This window comes from Dermacentor albipictus, chromosome 3 (genome assembly GCF_038994185.2).
Source record: "Dermacentor albipictus isolate Rhodes 1998 colony chromosome 3, USDA_Dalb.pri_finalv2, whole genome shotgun sequence".
Lineage (NCBI taxonomy): Eukaryota > Metazoa > Arthropoda > Arachnida > Ixodida > Ixodidae > Dermacentor > Dermacentor albipictus.
In genome coordinates, this window is record NC_091823.1 from 142,944,275 (window position 1) to 142,958,324 (window position 14,050).

The 14,050-nt window shown below is 48.0% G+C and overlaps 1 protein-coding gene across 1 annotated transcript; it reads left to right on the forward strand.

The window, feature by feature from the left end:
* The first annotated feature begins 12,374 nt into the window (after positions 1-12,374).
* On the forward strand, positions 12,375-13,818 carry LOC139056963 (uncharacterized). The gene has a single exon (XM_070534745.1). The coding sequence runs from the start codon at positions 12,440-12,442 to the stop codon at positions 13,679-13,681; it is 1,242 nt and encodes a 413-aa protein (XP_070390846.1). The 5' UTR covers positions 12,375-12,439; the 3' UTR covers positions 13,682-13,818.
* Positions 13,819-14,050: the final 232 nt, after the last annotated feature.

Below are 14,050 nucleotides of genomic sequence, written 5' to 3' on the forward strand. Positions count from 1 at the left end.
TATCTGCTTGAAGCAGGACATTATTCTTTGTTGGATATATAAACGTCATAAAGATATCGTCGTGTGTGATACGAAATTGCTAAAATAGCTAAACTTCTGAGCAAAAAGAAATCATGCGTTGGCCGGGAATGGAACCCGGGCTAAGCTTGCGGCTGGTGAGTATTCCACAATACGACTACCGACGCTTCTTTTTTCTTTCTTCCCTGGAAAACAAAAAACAATATACGAGAGAGCGAACATCGCTACAGACTAATATATGCGGACACCCAAGCACTTCTAATGAGTCCTGAATGCGAATACATCAATGTTCAATTGAACGCTATTGTGAAGTATTGCCAGTTACGAACTCCTAGCGGTTAAGCAAGCGCGTTGATATTGACACGTGTGCAATTGTCTTTCTCGTGCGACACGTTTCACCGCCTAACAAATGTAATCACACAGCGCAGGATGCGCTTGCATGTGTCGGAAGTTTCTGGAATGCTATCGATGGTTCCATCCGCTTTCTGTTGTCGCCGAACCTTGTGTGAGCTGATTGCATGTATGCGCGACGCGAATAGTGTAGCACTTTGTGGAAGACACGCGGGTCCCAGCAATTAGCCTGGAACATTCGACGATTGGTGTATATAAGCCGACGCGCTTGACCCGTTGATCAGATTTTCGCCGACCGCCGACTGCGTTCGCCGCTGACGCCGTTCTTTGAATGTAGCCTGTTCTTGAGGGCACAAGTTCGCCCAATAAAACGCTAGTTTCATCTTTCTTAGTTTGGCTGCTTTCTTCACAGTTACTACCACCTGACAATATGCTTAACCAACGCCTCCTTGTAAGCACAAGGCCGGTGCACTTTAAGCTGCCACGTTATGCTACCTTGCCAATCTGCATAGAATCTGATGGGGGCGCTCCCGCGTAAGCCGCGGTGGTCTCGACGTTACTGCTTCTGTCGCACCGGGCTTCGCAATGGAAATTTCTATCGAAGTATCATGACGTCATAAGGGAGAGTGCACAGGCCTGCTATGTAGGAGGCGTTGCTTGGCGCGTTTTGACTTAGCGTTACCTAGACTTAGCGTTACCTAGACGCAGAAAGAACGCAGAAGAGAGCGTGCGCGGGCAGGGAAGGCGCGGATAACACAGGCTTCTGCGATCAAGGCTGACGTGGCGTCGTGACGATGCCCGCTTTCCTCACGAAACACCTCGTGCGCTATCGCAGCACCGCATGTTCCATTTCGCCTGCTCTGTTCCATCGAGGGGCGCTCGTGACGTGGCGTGGAAGGCAATATGAATTGAGGTGCCGGTTTTCGCTTGTCCAGACAACAGGCGCCGGCTTTTTCGCTCAATAGGCCATTTCATGCTTTGGCATCAAAACTCGGGTAGCCGCAAGGAGGTTAAAAAGAAACTGCTGGAGTGGAAGTCGCCTATACTGGCTTATGGGTTTGGGTGAAGCCGGTGGGCCTCATCTTGCGGTGGCCAAGAAGCGGCCTACCAAGAGCTTCGCAGCGCTCTTCGCCAGCTTTTCCAGCGGTTTTCAATCGCTCAACGTATTTTTAAGTTCTTATGCAGCACTTTGGGCTATGCGGCGAGCGACATTGGATGTCTCCGGATCACATATATCAGAGTACTGGGGCATTTTGCCATTATTTTGCCAGTTCATTGGCATGAATATGCTGCTGCCATGAAGTAGAAAAAGTTTCGTGCTATAATTACGGTTTACTCACCTTCTTAAATGCAGTGTAGAAGTCGATAACTCATAAAAGCTGTCAGAACAAAAAGTCACTAAAAACTGAAAATGTCGCATGAGAACTAGCAGTACACGCAACAAACATAAGTATTCATTACTATCTTCATTATTACCACGTGTTGGTGGTGCTTTAAATTAGCACCATCATTGCATGCAGGGTCTGAGAACTTTGGTGGCGACCGTTTCCTCTAAGCCAAATATAAATTTTTTCTTTATTCTAGAGCTAGGCGATGCTAATCTGCAAAATTATACTTAAATCACAAGGATAACGCTTACCTGTGAATGCAATGTATGTACGTCAACTTTCCTAAAGAAACTCGAGTGCGTTCACGCACGGCAAGCTGCGACGACCAGAAACAGATACGCTGCGTCGACTGGTGTGCTTTTGTCCCCCGCAAGATGTCGACGTGGCGGCTTCAATTGACGGGCACTCCCTCCCCTCCAGCAGTTTTTCTTTAACCTACTTGTGTAACACACACATAGGCGTCCAAACAGTGCACCCAGTCAGGCGAAATATCCTGCGCAGCATACATACATCTCACACAAGCTGCACTTTCACGATAGAACGTGTTGTACATCGAGGGCTTGCGGCATAGCGATCGCACAGTCTCGATCTCCACAGGTTGTATAAACCCAGTACTATGAACGTCTCATAGGGCGCACCACCAGTATCTTTAAAGGGTACAACCATAATTCAGTATGGCGCAACGTCAATACTCTTTCTAAGCGTCCGTTCGAGAATGTCCCAAAAAATTTAGCATCTATAGAGACTATGAAACGGTAATCTATGACCTCGGCACTTGAACAGAGCAGACGCTTCGTTGAACAAGGCACAAAGCTTTCCCTAGAGTTTAACAAGGTTTTAACAAGATGTGTTTCTGAATGCAATTTACAAAAATATGTTTTAACTTCTGGAGGTCCCACATTTTACGGATTCACCTATAAGTGCACCAGTGAGCCAAAGTACACGGACCAGGGATTGCGCGATAAAGCCGTTTTCTTCTTTCGCCTGTGAACGCAACTTGAAATTGAGGACTGCAGTACAAATTGGCATTGTGAATTGCTCAGTGTGTTTGTCAATTCCAGTTTATGTTTGTTAATTACGAAGAAATTCAGTTTCTTCGGTGACATTGTGGCCCGTATACTTTTACTCATGGATGCACATCCTGATAAGGCCGACCTGGTGGTGCACGATGCAAAGGACTGTACCAAGTGTATGGATATCTGCCTATTTCCTTATGCAATGTGGGTTATAAATGTTTTGCCAAGGTAATAGCTAACCGTTTGCCAGTCGTGATAAGATGTGTGGTAGGTTATCATCAAACATGCCGAATAAGAGGCCAGTCTATTCAGAGTCACATTCATGTTGCGAGATCGGTGCTTGGGTGTGTAGCTGAGGGGACTGGGCAAGTAGCAATGGTTCACTTAGATTTGGCTAAGGCGTTCGACACCGTGAATCACTCATCCCAGCTTACTGTGCTAGAAGATATAAATATTGGATATGGGCTCCTCAAAGGTGTCAGAACATGTTATGCTAATAGCTCAACGAGTCACCGGTTTTCTCTACGTTCTGATGAGGCTTTTATCAGTAATAGAAGGATGGGCTATGTCATCGCTTCTGCTCTGCTTTTGTTTGGAGCTATGCGCATGTATGCGAATGTATGCGCATTCTGAAAGAACAAGATTTCTTATGGTTTAATTGCCTTACAGTGCGCTGCTTATTTTCTTGCTAATTTTTACCCCGCTGTCTACCGCCTAGGAAGAGACGAGATGTTTTGCAAAATACTTTTCTGTCCCGTTTTCGCTTAGTAAAAGGTTCAGTTGTGCGTATTTTGTTGTGAGAGAAATGAATAGCATAAACCTGCACTCTAAACGCCGAAGTCTCCCTGTTTCCTTCAGATTTACATGCATTATTCTGCAAGATTGTGGGATGTGACGTAGTTATGCTGTTGGAGACGCGCCTGTTGAGCTCTCGCCGGTCTGCTGAGAGGCTGACGACTTTGAGCACAACGACAGCGTCGACTAGGACCGTCTGCCATTGCGATAGGCCGGCAGGGCAGTAAATATGCACAGGGTCCCCGGCTCGCCAGTGCATTCTCGGGCACAAGAAGAGACGAATTTTGTTGCCATAGAAATGCAGTCGCTGCGGACCCTGGACGCTCGCTTGCTCACCTACCCGTTTGCGGGGGCGAAAGGCGTCATTGTTTCCGAAAAGACGTACACAAACAAAACGAAACTGCGCCGGAAGGGCGGTTTGGTTGGCTGCATACGTTTGCAGGGGGGAAGGCTTTCTCGCTTCCCTGAAACCGATCCGAAACGTGACCTGTCGTTTTTGAGGTTGTTGGGCACCATCCCGGTTACCCGACGCCTTCGTTCGCTATAGCCTTGGCGCCTGTCTTCTGCTTAAGCGGTGAGCCACGTCTACGCAGCGTGTGATGGTGCGGCACGTTACCGAACTGGCATAACATTGACTCGACCGCGTTACAAGCTTGAACTTTCACTAGCATTGGAGTGCGATTTGTAATGTCTATCACGTGCGCATATCGGAGACCCCCGCAGCAGATGAAACCAAAGCGATCTGACTAGAATATACCGCTTGCCTATCACGTGACTAGGGCTTACTTGTCTTCTGTACTTCTTATGGCTAGGCTTCAAGACTGTCACCTGACGCTCCCTCCTCGTGTATTCTTTAGGCGGGAGGTTGTGAAGCCGCTGGAAGTTGCGACGCTTGTCCCGGAAGCCTGCTTCTACTGCCCTTATCAATGCTTGCAAACGAAGTATTGTTTGGCTGCAGCTGCTTTTCTGACCGCATTTCCTGCATTATACGTTTTAAATATCACTTGCTTGTGGTCGCTAGAGCAAGGCAAGAGAGCCTGGGGCAGCCACAGATGCAAATTAAATTTTGGCTGAATGTACATTTAAGAGGAAAAGATTTACGCACCAGCCGGATGCCCTTCCCGAAGCGCACCTCTCTGCCAGGGATGTTTACGTTTGTCGTCGCAATTTTACGACGTCATAATGTTTTTTTAACAATATGCGCAATGATCGCATGCTTATAAAAACTATATTTGTCTATTACTGCTATTTCACTTGTGGGGCATTTTACGGAGCACATTTTTACCTACGGTGGAAAGGTTTCAAAAATGCCACCCCGTGAGTCGCCAAGTGTACACGCCTTAATAAAACAACAACAACGACAACAATAACAACGACGACGATGACGACGACGACGACAACGACGGCAACAACCACAACAATAACAATCACAACAACAATAATAACAATAATAATCGGAGAGTCCTTTTACCAGTGGCGCAAAGCGGAAAAGCGTTTGCATTGTCGGGCTCCTCTAGAATTACAACTCATGACATTTTTAATAAGTATTGAGCTTTTTAGCGAAAAAGGAAACGGCTGCTTGCACTTCATTAAAGTAAAGTCTAAGGTAGCTGAAAAAGTATAAAAGGAGCTGCATTTGACCGAAATATTGCTTAGTGTGCACGGCCCACTGATGTTAGTGGAAATCAGTGGTACTGCCCTATCGTGGTGCAAATGACACAATAGAGAGTTTTAGTATAGCGTAAAATCCTTGCGTTAGCGTTAGCGTGCGACGCAACGCTAACGCAAAGAAAGACTGCACTGCGCGGCACAAAGTAGTGTTTTAGAATAGCGGAACGGAGAAAAGCGTTAACGTTAACGCAAACCAATACAACGCCATCTAGCTGTAAAGACACAAAGTACTGGAAAGCCAAATCCACACGAAATGTCGAGCTTATCCAATGCCGAATCCGCAAGTGTGTCCCTAAGTCAAGCTTATTGAAAGCCACAGTCGCTGCGTTAATCACGCATGTAGGTGTTCGGTTTGAGCGTTGTTTTGTCGAGAGTCGCGAAACACACCGATTAATCTTGGCATGCCGCGATTGAGTGTTCTGTGGGACCCATATTACGTGTCCTATTTAAGTTGGGATGACATAGACGCCCTCATGCTTCGGTAATGAGAGCGACCGCGCAGGTTCTACGTGTTCCAAGATCCACTCAGCGTCGAAGCTATACCGGAGGGGACGTTTCGCCGGCAATTTCGCTTCCAGAAAGCGTATTTCCCACTTCTTTCCAATTTTTTCCAACGGACGCCCACCTTGACGTCCATCCGAATGGGTTCAAGGCGAAAACCTCCTTCACGAGGTTCATATCGTCGTCGTTGGTAAAACGCACACGCATTGTGACCACAGCACCGACCACACTACTGTGTTTTGCCGCGGAAAACATGACATGCATCGGCTCCACATGCGGCTTTACACCAAGCGAACGAGCGAAATACACTTGGGCGCCATCTCGAGGTGGATACAGCAAACACATTTAGCAAACCCATAGAGTTGTTCTACTAACTCTATGAGCAAACCCTCTAGTTAAGCCTACTGCCCGGCTAATCGAGGACGTATACCGCAAACAACGCCCATTTGTCACCTGTGCGCCGCTGCCGAAGCATCATCACACAAATCTAAGGCGAACAAGAGCATTAGTGGGGAAGGATAGAGCCTAGCAGTGCAGGCAGACGACTCGATAGATCCGAAGCGGGCTGCTCTCACTTCGACTGGCGCCGCCATCTTGCCGTACGTAAGGCTCCCCTTGCGTGCGTTAGCGTTCAACCATAGCCTCCTATATTTTTCATGCCCGCGCAATTATGGTGGCTAGAGCCACCATAGCGCAATGGTGCCGCGGAGACCGTCCATTGCCCTCTCCTTTCCTCCTCGATTTACGCCTCGGCTCTCCGCGAGAGGCGCTCACACCCCATACTACCTAAAGCCCCTCAATTTTCCAAAAGTAGCGCCATTCTTAGATCTTTCCGCCACCCCGCTCACCCAGGCGCTTCCTCCTCCACTCCTCCTGTCGCCCCAGCCTCCTCCGCTCCCCCATTGGCCAATCTGTGTCACGTGAAAGCGGGCCCCGCGCTTTTGTATATTTTTTTCTTTCCGGCGCAGAGCAGGCGCCGCGCTTTTGTATATCTTTTATTTCCAGCGCGCTGCGACCCCCAATCTTGGGCCTGCGACCCCCATTTTTGGGCCTCCGCGACGAAGTACGGCAGGCGGTTTGAAGGAGCGCGGTAGTTTTATACAATGTGTTAGGGCCGAGTGCTTAATTGCGATGCCGTGCTGCTGCGCCTACGGTTGCCACAACAGACCCAGTGACGGCAAAAAGCTTTTTGTTTTACCATCCGCCGGGCGCAACGCAAAACGAAGAAAAGTGTGGATTCACAAGATCGGGCGGGCTGACTTCGAGCAAGTGGCAAAGAACGCGCGGCTTTGTTAAGTGACACGGCTCCTCCAACCTCTTCTTTTGACGCCCGTGTCTAAACGGGCCCGTGTCCAGTGCATTGGGGGTGCGTTAAAGAACCCCAGCTGCAAAAAAAATTAATCCAGAGCCCCCATTATGGCGTGCCTTATGAGATCGTGGTGTTGGGATGTAAAACCCAAGAATCAACTTTTCTTCTGTCTTGTGTGCCTTGACTGTTCCAGTTAACGCAACACTGCTTCCTTGTGAAAACTTACAACGCAAAAGAATACAGACGCACGTAGTATACAGAGATAAAATTAGCACTTCAACAAAAGTGTTGCTGGTGCCAATGAGGGAGGGGGATAATTATTTTCTGAACCTCTTTCCAGTTGTCCCATCAAGTTCCTTCTTTCTTTTCTATCAAATTCTAACCATTTGCACTGTAATAAATAAATAACGATTTCATATGCTGGTAAGTTGTTAAAATTATCTATACCGCCTATATGTGAAAACGTTGCTCATGGCCACCACAACCTGTGCATGAGCTACGTACATCTGTAAAAGGCGCGGTACAGAAACGGCCCTGCTGCCAGGCATTGCTGACCGCACACAGTCGGAATCTCTCACGCGCCGGCCGAACAAAAGCATCCTGCAGGTACGTAAATTAACCTACGAAACCACGTGCACATACTTTCGCGCTGTCAAAACCTGAAACTCTGGTAATTACTCGCGTGTCTGAGCACACCGCGTGCTTGTGTCGTGTTTCAGCAACACGAACTTTCAACGTGCGCGCGCTTTACGCCTTAAATACGCCTTGAATAATGGTGCTTTTCTCTATTTCTTCCGCAAATCCGACACGACATTCTTAAGGCCAGTTACCGACTGACAAAGCAAGATCTAGATTGAAAAAACTGCTCCGCAGGACTCGAACGAACTTTTCCGCAGATTTCCTCCCGTAGCGTGTTAGCCGTCGTCTGCTACGGCAGGCCCACTGCCGGCGGCGCCACCGTCGAGGCCGCGCCGAGCGGAGGAGGAGAGAAGTGAATGGCGCTACTTTGGGAGATTGAGGGGCTTTAATACTACCTAAAGCCCCTTGATAATTTGAAAGTAGCGCCATTCTGTGAACTTTGCCGCCGCGCCGCCAACCCTCGCACATCCTCCTCGCCCGGCTCTCTACTCGGCGCTTTTCTGACCGATGATTGGCCGCTGCGGCCGGCCCCAGCCGTCGCCTTGGAAACGCGCGCGAAAGCGTCGCTTTGCTTGTGTTGTTGTTTTTCTTCAGCGCCATGGGCAGGCCGTGTTCCTCTGTCGCGGGTCGAGCTTTATTCATCTAATTCGAACTCTGCATTTCGCACCGCGTTATGCCGGGTTGCTGCGCGTTTCAGTGCACAAGCCGGCGTGAAAATGGCTTCATGCTTTTCACGATTCTTCGAGGGAAGAACGACATCAGTCGCAGAAAAAAGTGCATTCACAACATCGGACGTAAGGAGTTCACTCCGACGAATCACACCGTCCTCTGCGAGGTACTGTGCATTGATTGGTACATAAACTAGTCTGTATACTTGAAACTTCTTGCGAGCTCGTCAAGAGGCTGACAATCTTGCTTAATTCTTGCTGTACATGAGTGTTATCGCGCGGCTTTTTGTTGTACCACCTGCCCAAAACTTTGTGAGCATACAAACCAGCTGCTTCGTTTCCTTCAGTTATGTTATGTTGTAAAATTTTAGTTGCATCTGGTGCGCTGCTCTGAATAATATTTGTTCCTTTTTCACGCATATCGTCTGGAGGCTAACACCATGCAATGTTTCATGTTACTGGGTTCGAGCTTATGCTACTTGTAACCGACGGTTTATATGAATATTTATATTTTCCGAAGTGTGTGCTATCCTGGATGTTTTGTGCGTTTTCCGTGTAACGTTTCAAGAGTCACCTGCAATAAAAATTGCATCTGGCCAGATATGTGCTGGTGTGTCACAGCGGCTGTGTATTCTATGCTCCAGACCTGTACTCTGCGTCTGAAATTTGTGTTGGGGTGGCGCGATGTTTTCAGTAAGTAGCTGAAAAAACTGGCAAAACCCTGCCCCCCTCTCAGATCTATGGTAATGGCTGCGGCTGGCAGCTTTTCCAGCTCTTACGAAACAGCTTTATTGGCAAATTGCAAAAGGAATGACATCTGGGAGAGTCATTAATGCCACAGATTGGAAGAATAATATGCAAAGGAGGACCAAAACTTCGCGCAAATAAGCTTTGAGCATCTTCTTGCCTGCTATGGATCTTTAGAGCGTTGAAGGCCTTCGTGTGACCGCCGCGACTGTGAAAGTCTACCGCGATACCGAGGTCTAGCGGCACGTGAGGAGCGAGTCAGCAGATTCGCCATAGGTGCAATCTTTACAATTTATATTTAGTTATGCTATCAAAATAACGTCAGATTCTTAAGCTCTGTGTTTCTAAAATAGTACGAATTGTTTCCTTGAAACCGACCCAGCCACAGAATGGCTAAATCCTTTCTTATCGTCCTTTACAGCGCTGAATATTGCATCACCACGGGCGTCTGAAGCGCTAATTGAATGCATTCGATGGGCTACACTGAATAAGTCACAAAGACAGCATCACATTCCCATCTCTTAATCTAGTCGTCCGTTGCCGTCAGCAATCATTCATAAATTTCAAGCCAACGCTTCGCTACGCTCACTTCTACAGTAGTCAATAAAATTATATCTCTCTTGAGAGCACGAAAAACTAGAAAAAAATTCTCTTTCAAGCAGGAATGAAATTTCTATAGCCCAGGTATTAAATGCGCGGCATATGCATTACACCGAGGCCCCAAGCCATTTAGGACTGAACCCCTCCCCCCATGCCCCCCCCCCTAAAAAAATCCATAATCACGTTAAAGTAAATTTCGCATCATTTTTGCGGCCACTGCCCTGCTTCTGAAGCTTCACGCACGCAATGACGTCCAACTAAATTACCGCAATCTCTGCCTGGCTCGACTGCAAAAAGATAGTGTCATAAAAAGTACTTCCGCGAAAATGCAGCGCTAGTTGAAATTGGATTTAACGGAGCGTCACTGCGTCGAAAAATATTAAAGAATGTACAAATTTAAATTAAATACTGTGCTAATTAAAGCTCTGCCCTGTTGAAGTGACCAGTATAAAGATATCAAAGCCAATGTGGGCTATATACAGTACGCTGCGATTGTTAATTCATGCCGCAAACGCGCACGTTTAGCGCTCTCATTGTTCAAACGAGAAGGTGATAAATGTGGGTCATGGTAGAGTCAAGCACACTGCATCCCTTTCTAGTGCTTTCGTTTAATAATAGAGCGAGAAAAAAATCCCGAAGTTAGGTGCGATCACGGGTGCCAGCTAATGCATCGGGCCGGCGAGCGCGCGATGGCCTGCGAAGCGTGCCGTGCGCAGCGCGCACAGCCGGCGGGCGAGGAGAATCGAGGAGGAAAGCGCGGGAGTGGAGGAGAGTGTCGCTACTTTCAAATTATCAAGGGGCTTTAATACTACCTAAAATGCTGCCCTCACATGCCAGACCGAGCTACGCGTCGAGGCCCATCGAAGCACCCTAACCGATCCGTCAAGCAAGAGTTGGGCGATTTCCGTCGTGTTGGTTGCAGGTAAGCGTATGCGTTTTGCAACAGCAGCATGTTTATATACATATTTTCTTGAAATATCAGGGATGCATGACCGAACTTGTAAGCAGTGTACACAAATGAAGCGACCGTTTGTTTACTAGATTTTCCGCGACCACGTGTTAGTTGTTGGCGTTGTTGCAACGTGTATTGCTTTACTAGTGTAAGATCAGTGATTTACGATGCACAGTTCTTATCGTTCCCTTGCGTTACTTTCTTTTTTATACCCAATCAGTTCTCTATCTGCAGTGTGGAATCGGTTGTGGTGTCCTGCGCCCGACAAGATGCCGTACTGCTGTGTGCCACGCTGCAAGTCATCCAGTAAACAACGGACGCCGGGCATATCCTTCCACGAAATACCAAGCGATCCGGAACTGTGCGCAAAATGGCTGAAAGTCATTTCTCGTGAAAACTGGGTGCCGAATACGACGTCGTGCTATTCTACTGTATGCAGCCGACACTTCAGTTCCTCTGACTTTAAGGAAGGTTGCAAAATTCGGAAACATAAGAAAGATGCTATTCCCAGCATTTTCGAAGAATATCCTGCGTACTTGCAGCCTCCTAAAAAAAGAGAGAGAAGCTGCGCATCAGTGAAAAAGCGCGAGGCTGCTGCGCTAGCCAACCCACCACCGCGGAAGCGACGAGCAGTCATTGATGACAACCAAATGGAGTCGTGTCCGCATCCGCTCTACGAATTGCCGGTTGTCGACGTCGTCTTTGAAGATTTGTCACCTGTGGACTGCACCGCTACCGAACCGTTGCCACCCGTGAAAAACGGCGCTAGCGAGCGCTGCATCACCGCGACTTTGCGGATGGACAGAGCAGTGCAGGTGTCCTCACAATTCTCGGTTTCGACAGTGGACAAACGAAAGTGGAGACGCAAAGAACGAGACTTAAACGCGCATATTGAGCGGCTCAAGAATACCGTCGACAATTATAAACAAGAAATACAAAAGCTCAAGGAAGAGTGCTTTGTTCATGCATTCCTCCAAGTTGTCGAGAAAGCGAAGGAGAAAGACTTGGCTGCGTCAGTATTAGTAGAACAAGTTAAGAATTTCGGGAAAACGAAACCAACGTGGTCTGATCTGACAGTGCGCCATGCTGTAGTTTTACGTAACCTCTCGACTCGCGCATACGAGCACATAAGGACTACAGGCATTCTCCGGCTGCCCAGTCGAAGCACCCTGGAGCGTTTTATGGGCACATCACGTGGCGAAGTCGGCGTGACGGAACTCGCGAAGCAAAGGCTGTCAACCGAGCTCGCTTCTCATCCCTCATCGCAAGCCAGAGCGTGCTCTTTAATTGTCGACGAAATGCGCGTGAAACAGAAGCTACTTTACCATAAACAAAGGGACGCCTTCATCGGTGAAGTAGACTATGGTGGGAGCTTTCCTAAGGAAACAACAAATGAGCCTGTGCTAGCCAACTCACTTCTGTGCTTCGTCCTCAACGGCCTTTCAGTTTCGTTTAAAATACCCGTGGCATACTTTTTCACGAGAAATTGCACTGGCCGCGAGCTGCACACGCTCATGCGACACGTCCTGAATGAAGTTGAAAACATAGGATTTTTCATCGTGCGCATTGTCACGGACAACCACAAAATCAATGTCTTAGCGTTCCAACTTCTATGCAACGGAAGCCTCACGCATTGCATTGAGCACCCAGGAACACCGAATCGAAAGCTTTTCTTAGCATTCGATCAGTGCCACTAGGTCAAAAACGTGCGCTCGCAGTTTTTATCGCGTGACATTGGAAAAGGCGGCGAAATAACGGCGAACCACTTGAAGAGCCTCTACAAAATGCAGCAAGGCAGCCTTGTAAAGCCAGTTAGATTTCTAACGAGAAAACACGTGTTCCCCACAAACATCGAAAAAATGAACGTAAAAAGAGCAATCCAAGTTTTGTCTCCTGCGGTGACAGCGGCAATGAAGCTCCTGCAAGAGCAAGCGGGCCACACATGCGACGCAAGTTTCGCGGGTGTCGGACCGACCGTTGAATTTATGGACACCGTGCACCGCTGGTTCATGCTCATGGATGTGAGCAATTGTACCCAGCACATACACCAGAACAATGCCGATTGCAAGCAGTTCGAATTTACAAGCGATGAACGGTTAATCTGGCTTGAAACAAGCTTCCTCGACTACCTGGCCGATCTCAAAAGCCAGTGCCTGGCGAAGAACTTTCTAACCAAGGAGACTTACGAAGGCCTGGTGATGACGACTCGTTCAAATGTTGAGTGCGTTCGATATCTTCTTGAAGAGATGCGCTTTCACTTTGTTTTAACGAGAAAAATGTCGTCTGACCCAATCGAGTCGTTTTTTGGCTGGCTGAGGAAGTCAGCAAGGTCAAATGATCAAACGGATGCCCGAGCTGTTCTGTCAGGTATTGAGAAGACTCTGAAGACTGGCATCGCGTCGGCGGCTGGTACGAGCAACGTAATGGCAGCAGAAGGCAGCGATTACTTGTCAACGATGCCGCAACAGAAAAACACAAGGGAAGGAACCAGCGAGGAATTCCCTGCAGATGCATGTAGAGAGCTCACAGAGCGACTCAAGCGAGGACAGCCTCTGCTTCCTACTCCAGATGTCGCAGCATTGGCTATGGTCGGCGGCTACTTGGCAAGAGTTGTACAAGAAAATATAAATTGCGAGGAGTGCGTCCGCCTGTTAAAAAAGCCAAACGCCTCGGCGCCCTCGGACTCGCTGATAAAGCACCAAGACCGCGGTGGACTCATCTACCCATCTGGACAACTTTTAGCGGTTATCTACGCATTAGAGAAATTTATCGACGTTCTTCTCGCAAGAAGAAGGCACATGAATCAGCCTTTGAAGGAGGCTGTGAGTAATTCCGCTGCAATACTCCGCGAGCACAAAACTTTGATGTGCTCGACGCCAGGACACCAAGAGAACCTGCTGGAACTGTTGCTGACAAAGTTTTTTCGCCCAATATTCACAAATTTTGCAATGAAGGCGACAGACAAACACGACATGGCTAAAGTGTTTGAAATAAAACCGCTGTCACGAAAGACCCTCAAACTGTGAGCTTTGATCTCACAGTTCGGCGCTTTTTGGTGAAGGGCTGGCTCTCCACAACATGTTTTGTGTTGCTTACTTCCACTGTACATTGTGTACGAACATCAATTTAACGTGCGATTATATTTTATAATTCCATCTCAAATACGAACGCCAAACGTGTCTCCACGAGCGCGTGCGCAAGCGGCGGCGTCGCGTCGTCTGCTCTGGGACAGGATGGATGGATGTTATGAGCGTCCCCTTTGGAACGGGGCGGTGGCTTGCGCCACCAAGCTCTTGCTACTATGCTGCCTAATATCCTACCTAGGTTAACCAATGAGAAAAAAAAACACTATGAACTACCACGTACAAATTTTCTGATACCCTATTGCGAACCCG

Excerpts from the sequence above, each read along its gene's own strand:
- LOC139056963 (XM_070534745.1), top strand. The coding sequence starts at position 12,440 with ATGCAGCAAGGCAGCCTTGTAAAGCCAGTTAGATTTCTAACGAGAAAA.